Source organism: Artemia sp. Qi Xiang Cuo, chromosome 2 (assembly GCF_049724085.1).
Source record: "Artemia sp. Qi Xiang Cuo chromosome 2, ASM4972408v1, whole genome shotgun sequence".
NCBI lineage: Eukaryota > Metazoa > Arthropoda > Branchiopoda > Anostraca > Artemiidae > Artemia > Artemia sp. Qi Xiang Cuo.
In genome coordinates this window covers 81,141,782-81,155,735 of record NC_142795.1, presented here as the reverse complement: position 1 = coordinate 81,155,735, position 13,954 = coordinate 81,141,782, and the positions used below count along the sequence as shown (strand labels likewise).

General features: G+C 37.1%; 1 protein-coding gene across 1 annotated transcript in view; it reads left to right on the top strand.

Moving 5' to 3' along the window:
• Positions 1-385: 385 nt before the first annotated feature.
• Positions 386-13,954, top strand: part of ABCB7 (ATP binding cassette subfamily B member 7) — an 86,929-nt gene continuing 73,360 nt past the window's right edge. Inside the window, exon 1 of the mRNA XM_089103445.1 lies at positions 386-526. Within this exon, the coding sequence (XP_088959571.1) occupies positions 434-526 (93 nt within the window). The 5' untranslated portion in view covers positions 386-433. The remainder of the gene's footprint in view (positions 527-13,954) is intronic.

Sequence of the window (13,954 nt, the reverse complement as noted above, 5' to 3'; positions counted from 1 at the left end):
ATGTTTGTTTGCTATAATTGTTTAATTATTTTTGTTCATTTTGGATTTCCTTTATATTTCAATAGCAAAATATTTTTGTTCATTTTAAGCTTGATTTACATACCCAATTTAAGCTTTGCTCGTTTCAAGATTTGTTTATTCATTTATGTTAGTACCTGTTGTATGTTTTTGCTATGATTGTTTATTTAACTTCTGTTCGATTTGGGTTTCACTTATTGTTTAATAGTAATTTTTGTTCATTTTGAGTTTGAGTTATTGTAAATTTTTTATTTCTTCTGAACTTAAGTTTAATATAGCCTTTACTTTTCTTAAAAAAATTCCTTTTTCGGAAGTTTTTTTCAATGAATATATTTAGAAGCCATCTACCTAAGCAGAAAAAGACAAACAAGCAATTGCCACGTCGAGGATTTTCATAGCCAACTTGGCGCAGAAAATGAATTTTCCAAATGCTGTTAAATGCTTCAGACCAAGTTTTGCATATAGAAAATACTCCACAAGCATTTCGAGTGCAAAATGCTATTTATTGGTATGAATTCTATTTATCTGAACTGCTTCCATAATTTCAATGGTTGTATGTGCTTCTCAAGAGTGGTAGGAAATGAGATAGCCTGCTAGTTGTCTTAATTAAGGGTAGGCCTAGCTTGCTCCTTTTTCGTTGCTGTTTTCTATAGGATAGCAAAAGTGATCTTTGCCCCCTGTAAAAAAAAACATGTCTGACAGAAACTCCTGCCTCCAATGTGCTATCTTGAAAAGTAGTCTAGTTGAGTGAGTAGGCTAAGCTATCAAATTGCCAGAAGTTAATATGGAGCCTAATTTGTGTTCTAGGAAGGTTTATTGGTAAAATTCTACTTTTCCTACTTTTGGCTATCTTGGAAAGGGGTTAGGCTAGGAAAATAAAACTTTCAGGGATGGGTCTACAGGCTAAAGTATGTCCTGGGAAGGTATTTTGAAGTACCTACCTCCACTCCTTCTCCCTCTAGAGGGTCCTGGAATTTGCCTACATGACAGGTCTATCCTAATACCTGTTGTAATTTTGACAAAACAACATTTTAGCCTATCTTAATTTTCAGTTATCAGTTTCTTTTTCTTGGGTTTTAGCCTAGTTCTGAAAATGCAATTCCTGTTATTTAAGTAGAATTTTAAGCCATATTTATGGTTTTTTTTAAATTTAGGAAATGTATTTGTATAGCCAATCTTTAAAACTTTATAAATTGGGATTGAGCACAGTTGTGAAGCTGAAAAAAAATTGGGGTAAATTCTACTTTAGCTACTTTTGGCTATCTTGGAAAGGGGTTATGTTAGGAAAATGAAACTTCCAGGGATGGGTCTACATGCTAAAGTATGTCCTGGGAAGGTATTTTGAAGTACTTGCCTCCACTCCTTCTCCCTCTCAATGGTCTTGACCTTTGATGACCTCTAGAAATACAGGTGTTATAAAAGTGTAATCTTGCAAAATAGATCTTCTGCTTAAATGAAGTACAAAAAAAATTTTTTCAGCTTCATAACTTTTCTCAATCCCAATTTAGGCTATAAGGTTTTAAAGACATGCAAATACATTTCCTAAATTAAAAAAGAAAACACTGACATAGCTTAAAATTCTACTCAAATAACAGGAATTGCATTTTCAGAACTAAAGCCAGAGAAAAAGAATCTGATAACTGAACATTAAGGTAAAATGTTGTTCTGTCAAAACTTCAATAGGTATAGACCTGTCATGCAGGCAATTTTCAGGACCCTCTAGAGGGAGAAGGAGTGGAGGTAGGTACTTCAAAATACCTTCTCAGGACATACTTTAGCCTGTAGACCCATCCCTGAAAGTTTCAATTTCCTAACCTAACCCCTTTCCAAGATAGCCAAAATTAGCTAAAGTAGAATTTTACCCAATTTTGTTGTACTTCATTTAAGCAGAAGATATATTTTGCAAGGTCTCACTTTTATAACACACAGATTTTTAAAGGTCATCAAAGGTTAGGATCCTCTAGAGAGAGAAGCAGTGGAGGTAGGTACTTCAAATTACCTTCCCAGGACATACTTCAGCCTGTAGACCTATCCCTTAAAGTTTCATTTTCCAAACCTAACCCCTTTCCAAGATAGCCAAAATTAGAATTTTACCATCTCTGCTCCTCCCTCCAAAGGGCACTGACCTTTGATCACCCTTAGCAATGCTTGTGTTACAAAATGAAACCAAGCAAAATAGATCTTCTGCTCAAACAAAACACAAGAAAAGTATATTGAGTCACATAACTTTGCCCAATTCTAGTTTAGGCTATAAGGATAAGGCTTTAAAGATCTGCTAAATTGTTTCTTAAATTTAAGAATAAAACTCTTGGTATGGCTTGCAATTATATTGAAATAACAGAAATTACATTTTTAAACACTAAAGCAAATGAAAAAGGGATTCAAAATCAGGGTGGTCTAAAATCTATTCTTGGCAGAATGTAGGTTGATGTAGACCAGTAATGCATACAATCTTCTAAGCCTAGAGATAAGAAAATCAACTCCTTCCCCATGAACATGTCTTGACATTAGAATAAAGTAGGCTATGTTTTTCCTTAATTTTGGTTTGAGTAAACTTTACTTTTACTCTTGGGTATAAAGCATAATTCTAATGATTTGAGCAGGCTTAACCTAGGATTTTAAGGTATCTTAGGATCAACTTTTTCTATTAGAGACACTTTTTGCCAAATAATTGAAACCTTATAAACCAGGATTTAGCAAAGTTTAAGACTCAAAATGCTTTCTCTAGGCATCATTTTGCTTAAGGTCTAGTATAGCCTTGAACTGAAGTCAGATAGAGAAAACCAAATATACAATTAGATTCTCATTTATTTTGCTCTATATCCTCCCCTAATAGGGCAGATATACTTTTATTCATATTTTTGAGCAAAATTAAAGTTCATACTGGATATTTAGTTCATATGTGGTTTATACTGGGGTATTGAAAACAGTGAATTTTTGTCACTCTGAGGGCCCTGTAACACACAGTAATAGTCTGCTAGAGAGATGCAATTTAAACCCACTTGGTAACAGTAACCACAAGGTAGGTCTGGCCCATTATGACCATTCTCTAGTGGTTAGGTATTACAAGCAACCTAAACCTCAGAGAAAGACACTTGTATGATGAAGTTGACATCAGTGAGTAATTAAGCAGGATGGACCATCACACTTACATTTCTGTAACTTTTTATTCACTCCCTTATCCAGTCTGGACCTGAAGGATACAGCTGTGAGTGTACTCACTATTTCAGCTTGAAGACTATTCCAATTGTTTACAGCATGCTTAGAGAAGAAATGTTGCTGCATACATGGATGTTTTGGATGTATTAATAGGATATTTTGACAGCTTGTGGTGAGTGACCTCTTTTATGTTGCTGGTTTAAATGAATTTGGTTGTGCATTATACTTGTAGCCCAGCATCATTTCACCACAGTGGTGTTTGAAAATGAGTGTTGAGAACTGCAAGCACTCAAGTCTTGTGTTGTAAGCAAGATCATGTTGGCCAGCTATGCACCTTATGGCATGTCTCTGTTTCTTTTGGCCAGTATGATTCTTATAGGAATGGGAGGTATGAGATGCACCAAAGTTCAAAACAGAGCCAACTATAGCCCTAGAAAGAGTTTATGGGGGCAGCAAGCTATAGCAGATTTGAGGAGACTAAGGCTTGATTTTTTTTTTCTTGAGACTCCATTTGTAGGTCCAAACAGCTTGGAGTTGTCAGCATAGAAAGTGATGTTATTTTCTATTCTATTCACAATGTTTTTGATGCATATAAGGAATATGGTAGGACCCAAAACAGTACCTGGGGTATTCTGCTTACAATATAACATGGTTCAGAGAAAACTGTCACTGTTGCATGTGAAGAGTTGAATCAGCTGAGTCTGACCAGCCAGAAAGTCCAGGCTTTGTTCCTTAGCCTTACTAGCCTTAAAACAATCATAAATGCTAACTTATCTCATTCCTAAAAGTATTTCTTTGCCTTAACCCCTTCCCTTCTTTCCTTCCTGATAGATAAATATACATTGCACTAAATTTTTCCATAACATCTTAATCCATTTGAGATCTTTAAAGGTTCTCTGGGCTGGTAGTGCTCCTAAGTTGATGACTCCTGGTCAAACCTCCACTGCCTCTTCTCCTACTCCTTGTCAAGTTGGTATTTGAAAGACTGGATAGAGGGAGCACAACCCCTTTGTTCTCTATTATTTCACAGCAAATGCTAATCATTTGGCTGGACAATAAGATTTGTGGTGTTCTACAAAAAATAATGTGAATATTTTTGGTGGAATGCATATTTATCCATTGGGAGACCCCCCTCCCCATCTAATGGGATCAGGTACAACATTAAGTTTATATACAGAAGTATGTTATTTTTCTTTCTAATTGGCTTGATGAACTAACTGCTAATGAGAAATAAGTGTAGAAATAATGAGAACCCACAAAATCAGATAACTTTTGTATATATTCTAGGGCTATATTTAGCCTCATTAGGGGGGAGGATATTATGTAATGGCACTGATTATCATGGGCAGCACAATAGCAGTTTTTACATAAAGAATTATGTTGGGAGGACTGTATTATTTATTTTTGGTTTCTTTGTTTGTTTGTTTCTTTTAGACCAGGGCACTTCATATCAAAGGAGTGTTGTAGAAACTTTAAAAAGGGCTCATTTGATTGGAAATTGGAAGGGCTTGTACCCTTTTTAACACCTGAAAGTGATTGGAAGGCAATAACATCTTTCCATGCCCTGCATTTCCCCAAACATATCCAGTCAAAATTTTGAGATAGCCATTTTGTTCAACATAGTTGAAAGATCTAGAAATTATGTCTTGGAGGAAGACAATCCCCCACAGCCCCAGGGCAAGGGTTGTAAGTTATGCCCTGGGGGCATATAAATTTTTTATAGAAAGCATTGTTGTAGAAACTTCAAAAAGGGCTCATTCGATTGGAAATTCAAAGGGCTAGTGGCCTTTTTAATAGTTGAAATTGATTGGAGGTCAACTAACTGCTCTCCCATACCCATCATTTCCTGAAACACATCCAACCAAATTTTGAGATCAACATTTTGTTCAACATGATTGAAACTTCTGGAAATTACGTCTTTGAGGATGATGACCCCCCTCCCCTTCTCATAGCCCTCACAGCAAGGGTTGTAAGTTATGCCTGGGGGCATATTAGGTTTTTTTAGAAAGTATTGTCATAAAAACTTCAAAAAGGGCTCATTTGATCGAAAATTGAAAGGGCCCTCTAGTCAAAAGGGATTGGAGAGCAACTATCCCCCCTTTCACACCCACTATTTCCCCAAAGGCATCTAATCAAAATACTGAGATAGCCATTTTGTTCAACATAATTGAAAGTTCTGGAAATTATGTCTTTGAGGATGACAAACCCCCCACACCTCTCAGGGCAAGGGTTGTAAGTTATGCCCTGAGGGCATATAAGGTTTTTATAGACAATGGGCTCATTATAAAAAGGGCTCATTCAATGGAAATTAAAGGGGTAGTGCCCTTTTTTGAAGTCAAAAGTGGTTGGAGGGCAACTAACCCCCCTCTCACGCCCACCATTTCCTCAAACAGATCCAATCAAAATTTTGAGATAGCCCTTTTGTTCAACATAGTTGAAAGTTCTGGAAATTACATCTTTGAGGATGAAAACCCCCCCACAGCCATCAGAGTAAGGGTTGTAAGCTATGCCCTGGGGGTAAATAAGGTTTTTATAGAAAGGGTTGTTGTAGAAACTTCAAAAAGGGCTCATTTGATGGGAAATTGAAAGGCCTAGTGCCCTTTTTAATATTCAAAAGTGATTGGAGGGTTACTAACCACCTCTCATGCCCACCATTTCCCCAAACACATCCAATCAAAATTTTAAGATAGCCATTTTTTTCAGTGTAGTTGAAGGTTCTGGAAATTAGGTATTTGAGGATGACAATCCTCCCCCCACAGCCCTCAGGCTAAGGGCTGTAAATTATGCCCTGGGGGCATATAAGGTTTTTATAGAAAACTTTGTTGTAGAAACTTCAAAAAGGGCTCATTTGTTTGGAAAATGGGGAAATTGAAAGGGCTGTGCCCTTTTTAATAGTCAAAAGTGATTGAAGGGCAACTAACCTCCCTCTCATGCCCACCATTGCTCCAAACTTGTCCAATCAAAATTTTAAGATAGCCATTTTGTTCAACTTAGTTCAAAGTTCTGAAAATAGGTCTTTGAGGATGACAACCCTCAGGGCAAGGGTTTTAAGTTATGCCCTGGGGGCATATGAGGTTTTTATACTAAGTATTCTTGTAGAAACTTCTATAAAGGTTCATTTGATTGGAAATCAAAAGGCCTAGTACCCTTTTTAATTGTCAAAAGTGAGGAGGGCATCTACCCCCCCTCTCATGCCCACCATTTCTCCAACCACATCCAATCAAAATTTTAAGATAGCCATTTTTTTCAGTGTAGTTCGAAGTTCTTCAGTGTACTTCAGTGTTCTTTGTTGTAGAAACTTCAAAAAGGGTTTCATTTGTTTGGAAAATGAAAGGGCTAATGCCGTTTTTAATAGTCAAAAGTGATTGAAGGGCAACTAACCTCCCTCTCATGCCCACCATTGCTCCAAACTTGTCCAATAAAAATTTTGAGATAGTCATTTTGTTCAACATAGTTTAAAGTTCTGGAAATTAGGTCTTTGAGGATGACACCCCCACACACAACCCTTAGGGCAAGGGTTGTAAGTTATGCCCTGGGGGAGTATAACGTTTTTTTTTTATAGAAAGTGTTGTTTTAGAAACTTCAAAAAGGGCTCATTCAATTGGGAGGCTAGCGCCTTTATTAATAGTCAAAAGCAATCAGAGGGGGAATGCCCCCTCCCTACACCCATCATTTCCCCAACACTTCCAATCAACATTTTGATATAGCCATTTTGTTGAAAGTAGTTAAAGGGTCTGAAATTATTTCTTTTAGTATGAAAAAAGACCAGCCCTCAGGGCAAGGGTTGTAAACTAAGCCCTGGGGGCATATAACGTTTTTATGGAAAGCATGGTCATTTAAACTTTGAAGGGGGCTCATTGGATTGGCAATCAGACACTCTAGTGCTCTTTTTAAGAGTCAAAGTGATGGGAGGGCAGCTACCCCCACCACACCCACACACATGTTGTATTGTCCCAAAATGTATCTAGTAGAAATTTTGAGATAGCCATTCTATTCAAAATAGTTTAATATCATATAACAAGGCTTTTGGAGTTGAAACAAACCCAAGAGATTAGGGGCAAGGGTTATAAGTTATGCCCAGAGGATATTTAGGGTTTTTATGGAAGGGATGGTTGTTTAACTTTATAAGAGGCTCAGTCTTTTTCCCTGAAAAGGACTATGTCAATATAAAACAAACAGAAATTAATTAAAGAAACTTTCCACGAAATAAGTTTTTCAAAAAAGTAAAGCTCCATTAAACCAAAATTAGAATCAAATAATCTACCAAGCATGTGACTACCACAAATCAGTATCAATAAATAATGAAACCCAAAAGAAACAGAAATTAAAATAAATAACAGAGTCAAACTTCAAACAAGCAGGAATTAATTTTAGTAGGGTTCTAAACCCCTATGCTTCCTAAAAGCCAGAATATAATTTGTACTTTACTGAAAAAATTCTTTTAAATGTTTTCACTTTGTAACTTTAAGAGATCAAAAATAAATATCATTTACTTCTTTCCTTACGAAATCAAAGAAAGTTATGTTTACCATAGTCTATTCCAATGGTGTTGGATCCATGATTTTGATGAGAGGGAGGGGTCAAAAATTGTAGGCTTTGCTTTTCATCAGCTTTGTGTAAATGCATGTGAAAACAGCATCTAAACAAAGAGATGTGGTCACCCTCCCTTACCTTGGTGGTTTTCTGAAAATCTCTGCTTCTTTGAGCTAATATTATCAGTAACACTCTGGGTTTAGGGGATTTATGGTATTTGGACAGATATTCACCTAGGTAAGTAAAAAAAACTGAAATGAATCTAAAGATTGAATAAGGGCATAGTACAGAAACATGAGTAAAATTCTAGATGGTGACTTTTTATTACCATAGAAAACAGTTAAGCTAGGTAGATGAAACTTTCAGGGTCAAAGACATTTCTATATTCTAGGAAGGTGTTTGGTAACAGTTTGGTCTATACCCTCTTTTGTACCAAGCCCCCTTTTTCACTTCTTTCCTCTATTGGTTTCCCTTGACTATAGGTTTCACATTTGCCTGCAAGTCCAGGGGACTTGTTGGTCATTTGTCAATCCTATGACACAGTATTCCACCTTTAGACTACAAGCAGCCAAGCCTATTAGGCTTAGGCTTCACTTGTTTGCCTCTGTGTCAAAGTAAAGTCAGTCCCAGATTTTGCATACAAGTCCAGTGGACATTGTTCATCACATGTCAACCCAAAATCAATCCAATCTTTCATCCCTTAGTTCTATCACTATCTACCTTAGTTCTGCCCTAGGAATGACATATGGATGGATAATAGATATACGTATCTATCAACAAAAGAAACTGCATCATTTTTATACAATCCTAAAAAGGGCTTATGCCAGATTTGCCATCTCGCTCACTTGGACCATCTGTCTTGGCTTTTCGTACAATTAGCATATGACTTCATGTCTGCAACTACTTGATTTTTGTTCAAAATCCATTTTGAATTAAAATCAAGTAGCTGCAGACATGAAGTCCATATGTCATTCCTAGGGCAGAACTAAGGTAGATAGTCATAGAACTAAGGGATAAAAGATTGGTTAAGATTAGAACTAAGCAATTTCTTAGCTTTATATCCCACTTTAGATTCTTTTGCTGTTGAGACATATCAATATTAGGTTCATTATTTCATGGTCCAAGAATGATGGGAAATAGCTCACATACCACTTTCCAACCAGTACTCCATGCAAGGAAGCAATTATTGTTAAATCTAAATCCTCTTTTCTTCTCCTAGTTCTGAGAAGGGCATTGGACTTTATTTATGCTAGTTAAGGTTTTCCCCAGCCAGGGTATCCAAAAACTCCTTTAATTTTCATTATACCTTCCCATAATGTTTGATGCACATTGACATCACATGGTAAAATTAAGGGATTTTTTATTTTCTGTGAAATTTCATCAGTTTTGTTACTTTCAGTGGGGGTACTCTTTCATCATAAGGCAAATATACCAAGGTAAATACACAATAATCAAAACCAATTGCATTTTCAACCATAATGGATACTACATCTCTTGAACACTAATAGGATGATTTCCAACTGTTAAATTTCTTAGAACAATTATTGACACATTCTCTTGGAGTGTTGCTTACCTCAATACATATGTGGAGTTTGGCTCCTTTGATCTTCCCCATGACTTGTTTTGCAACAGTCCAAGGCTCCTGTATCATTGCTATAAATTTCTGTATTTCTGCCACAAGCCTCATATGGCCATGTGAGGCTGCTTGGCAATGATGCAAGTTGAATTTCTGGCATTCTCATTCTCTCCTTTGTGACTCATTTGCTGGCATTAACATTGGCCTACTTACATTTTTTTATGAATGTACAACTTAGCCTTCTCAGTGGGAGGTCCTTGACATGAGGTTTGGTTATAGTAATGTTCATATATACAAAACCCATTTCAGACCACCATTTTGCTCACTAGCCTTTTTAATGGCATGTATAAGGGGTCCCCCAAGGCTATGTAATTTTTTTCTACTCATTTTTGGCTTAATGAGGCTCTTTACTATTCTTTGACAAACCTGTTTTGTGGATTTTTTTTTTAAATTAATTTCTGTTCATTTTTTATTGAAATAGTCTTTTTCATAGAAAATAAATATTTCATATCTTTTTGTTTGTTTTTCTGTTAGACTCTATAGTTTTTACTTTGAAGATTATATGGATTTATTTCTGCTTATTTTTGGTTTAATGAGGCTCTTTACTTTTCTAGGCCCTAATTAAATTAAAAAAAACTAGTTTTTCAACTGAAAGTAAGGAGCAAAATCAAACCTTAAAACAAATAGAAATTATTACGTATATGAAAGGGGTTGCCTCCTCCTCAAGACCTAGCTATTTACGCTAAAGTTTTTTTTTATAATTTTAAAACAAATCTTATTGTTCTAATTAAACGGCCATTGTGTTTCAGGAATCATTCTTAAAGAACCAGGACAAAAAGTCAAAACTTTAGCATAAAGAGCAAAGTCTTGTGGAAGGGGCAACTCCTTTCATATACTTAATAATTGCTGTTTGTTTTAATTTTGGTGTTGTTCCTTACTTTCAGTTGAAAAAATTTGTTTTTTAGAATTCAATTTCTGATTATTTTTAAATAATAACAGGAAATCCAGCTCTCTCTCCATGAAAATTCCACTACTTGTATATTATATGCCACTCACTCAAGTTTATGATGTGTAAAACTTGAGAAAAAACCGCTTGCTTTGTTAGATTCTTCCATACTTTAGAAACAAATCTGGGCTATATATTTTTCCAGAATAGGGGGAGGGGCAGTAGCTTATCCAGGGGGGGCCCGAGTGGCCTGGGCCCTAGCTTCTCTGCAATGAATGAATTGCGATAAGGAATCGGACTAAGAGGCGATAGTTCATTCAAAGTTTCAAACGCTGCTATATATCTAGTGTAAGCTAAGCATTGAAACGGAAAGGTCACGTGAGAGGAAAGAAAGAAAATTACCTTAAATTACCTTAAATCGCATGTCCAGCAAGATAAGGTGGTTTTAGCCTCCTGTAGAAATCTTGCTGGTGGCGTTTCAAGGTTATGATTTGACATCCCAGTTCAGCCTCCATTCGGCGTTGGCCCAGTCTTGATCAACTCCTTTCTTGAAGGCATCTAGAGTTTTAGATTGGACGGTGGCTTTGGATAGGCTGTTCCAGAGTGGGACAGAACGGACTGAGAAGAACTGTTGGCGCTTGATGCAACGGGGGGCCTGCAGCTTCTTGGTGTGTCCTCTTGTGGTAGTTGAGAAGGATGGGGAAAAGACATGACTTAATAGGTCATTTTCTTGCAACTTACGAGTTGCTATTATGTCACCTCTTTTCCTACGGTATGCCAAGGTAGGGAGTTTGAGTAAGGTGAGACGTTCCTCGTAAGATTTGTCTTGGAATGCAGAGATAAGCTTATTTGCTCTTATTTGGACACTCTCAAGTACTTTCACATCCATCTTATAGTACGGAGAAGCTAGGGTCATGCCAAATTCCAGGTGAGGACAGACCATGGCTTTGTACAGTTTTGTAATCACTCCCAACTTCCTGGTGGTAAATGTTTGCTTTATGAGGCCAAGGGCTTGGTTTGCTTTTCCAACTATAGCTCGTGTGTGGCAGTGAAACTTCAGCTCATTGTCAACAATAACCCCCAGGTCCTTCTCCTCACTGACTGCCTCAAGCTGGGCATCTCCTATGTGATATGCAAATTTTGGATTATTGCATCCAAGATGTAGAACTTTACATTTTAAGGCATTGAACTGTAGACACCAATCCAATGACCATCTAGATAGTCTGTCCAGATCTTCTTGCATAGTTGACAGATTTAGGTCGTTCTGGGCCAGTTCTAGGAGCTTGCAGTCATCAGCATATAGCATCAAAGGATTCTTCAGGTTTGTTGTACAGTTATTGATATACATGCTGACAAGCCTAATTAGTTCTAGTTAGTTCTTGTAGTCAGATACTAATATGAAATTCGTGCTTTACTTGAAGAGCAGTTTCTCGGGTTTTCTGTTTGCGGAAATCTCATCGGCTATGCAGTAGCAAGACAAATCATTGGCCAATGCATTGCGTTTGGCTTAAAAATTGAGGAATGTGTGGGGGTGGGTTTTGATGAGACCAGCAAACCATCCGGCGGCTAGGCGGGCGCATAGGCAGTAATTAGTAAGAATTATTCAAAAGTGATCTAAACCCATTGCTTCTGACGCAGCATAAATATGTCTTTATGTAGAACTAGCACAGCAGGACTTGCTATATCCACTTTTGCTATTATACAGCAGATTATATCATTTTTATTATCCTCACCAAAAAGAACGAATATGTTTGTAGAAGCGGTCGCTGTCGTTTGTCCCGATAGTCCTGTGAGGATGCTTGTGAAGTTGTGCAAAACGAGATGGGTGGAGTGTCACGATTGCATTTTAGTTTTTATGTCTTTATATTGTGCGATTATTTCAGTCCTTGAGGAAATAGTTGGTAGCATATGGTGCGATACGGAAGTTATTTCAAAAGCGAATGCATTGGTTTCAGCAGCAACCGAACTTAATTTTATGTTCACAATGGCTATGCTAGAGTTTGTAAGTGCCATAATGCTCTCTGTCTCTAAGGCACTGTAAGCCGAAGATTTAGACTTAGTTGAGTGCTGTTGGCATCTTAAGCTATGTTCTGATACTTTACTGCAGTCAAAACAAAATAATTTTAAAACGATTATTCAGAAAGTCTATGAGCTTGCACAAGAGTTAAATTTGGCTCCGACTGTTCCAAGGTCTATCTGCTGAAAGTCCATCAACGATAATGAGTCCATCGAGGTTTTTTATCTCGACGCATTCTTCGAATCTTACTTTGCTTCAATTAGTATAGAATTTGATCAAAGTTTTTTGTGCCTCCATGAGGTATCTTTAAAAATCAGAAGGCTTTTACCAGCTAACAGCAAATCATTAAAAATTAATGAATTTGTGGATGCTGTTGCTGTTTACCAAGGATTTCACGGCGGTAGACATGCGCTCGAATGTAAGTTAGTCCTTTGGAAACAGAAGTGGCTCGGAATGTTTGAGAAACCATCAACTGTTGCTTCGACTCTTGCGTCATGCGATGCAAAATTTTTCCCATGCATTCGAAGGCTTTTGACGATTTTTCAGACAATACTAGTGCCTACTGCTTCTGCTGAGAGGAGCTTTGGCTGTCTTAAGCAATTAAAAACCTATCTGCAGAGCTCAATGGGCAAGGAGCGTCTGAACGGACTAGCTCACATGACCCTGAACCATGATATCCAGGTCAATGCTGACCAAGTTTTTGATCAATTTGCAGCAAAAAAAGACTGGTGGCTGTTACTGTGAGAGATTAGGTCGTCTTTTGTTGCTCGTTTCTCTAAGTGCAGTTGATTCTGTTTTTTAAACTTCAATTGTTCTTTATCCTCTGTAAACAATCTTAATATCAATACATTTCTTGCTTTCATGGCTGCTATATTAGGTAGACTGAGGCCCCCACCCCTCCGAAACCAAATTCTGGGCAATTGTCTTTGATATAATATTATTTTTTATTCATTTGGTTCTCTAAAAAAAGGGTCCCATAGGCAAATATAAGGAATAATGCACTTTTTTTTATATTTTCTAAATTCTGCTGCTTTGTGGCAGTTCCAAAACATCTACTCGCCCAAAATAGAAACTCTCACTGCTTCTAACTTATTTTTTAATTCTGACTTTGTTGGAAAAATTTTGTCATCCATTCTCAAACAAAAAAAGTCTACAACTATAAATACTCATGACAAGTGTGTACTTTTCATTTCTTTACCTAGCTTACCCCCCCCCCCCATACCCCCGCCTGAAATCTTGCACTATGATAGATAATTTTCTTGCTCATATGACTGCTACAAAAAGGTAGACTGACGGACCCTCCCCTTAACAAAATCCTGGATACGCCACAGGGGAGGGGGTAAAGTATAGTGGGTCTGCATGCAAAATATGTTAGGTACAATTATTTTGCATATTATGAAGTAAGAATTGTTTCCTGACTTCAAACTGTCCAAATACTTTACCCCCCCTATATGCAAATATATAGCCAAAATTATGTGTTTCCCAGGTACTCTGTCACTTGTCTTTGTCCTGTCTTGTGCTAAGCTGAAAGAAACTAGTGAAGAAACCGGTTTGTTCTCAAGTTTTACATAGCATAAACTTGAGCGAGTGGCATATAATACACAAGTACCAAAATTCCTTCCCCCTGTGGAAAAAAAAAATAGAGGCTGATAGAGGAAAAAGAAGAGCTCACAGGAGGAAAATAGAGGCAAAGAAGATTTTAACT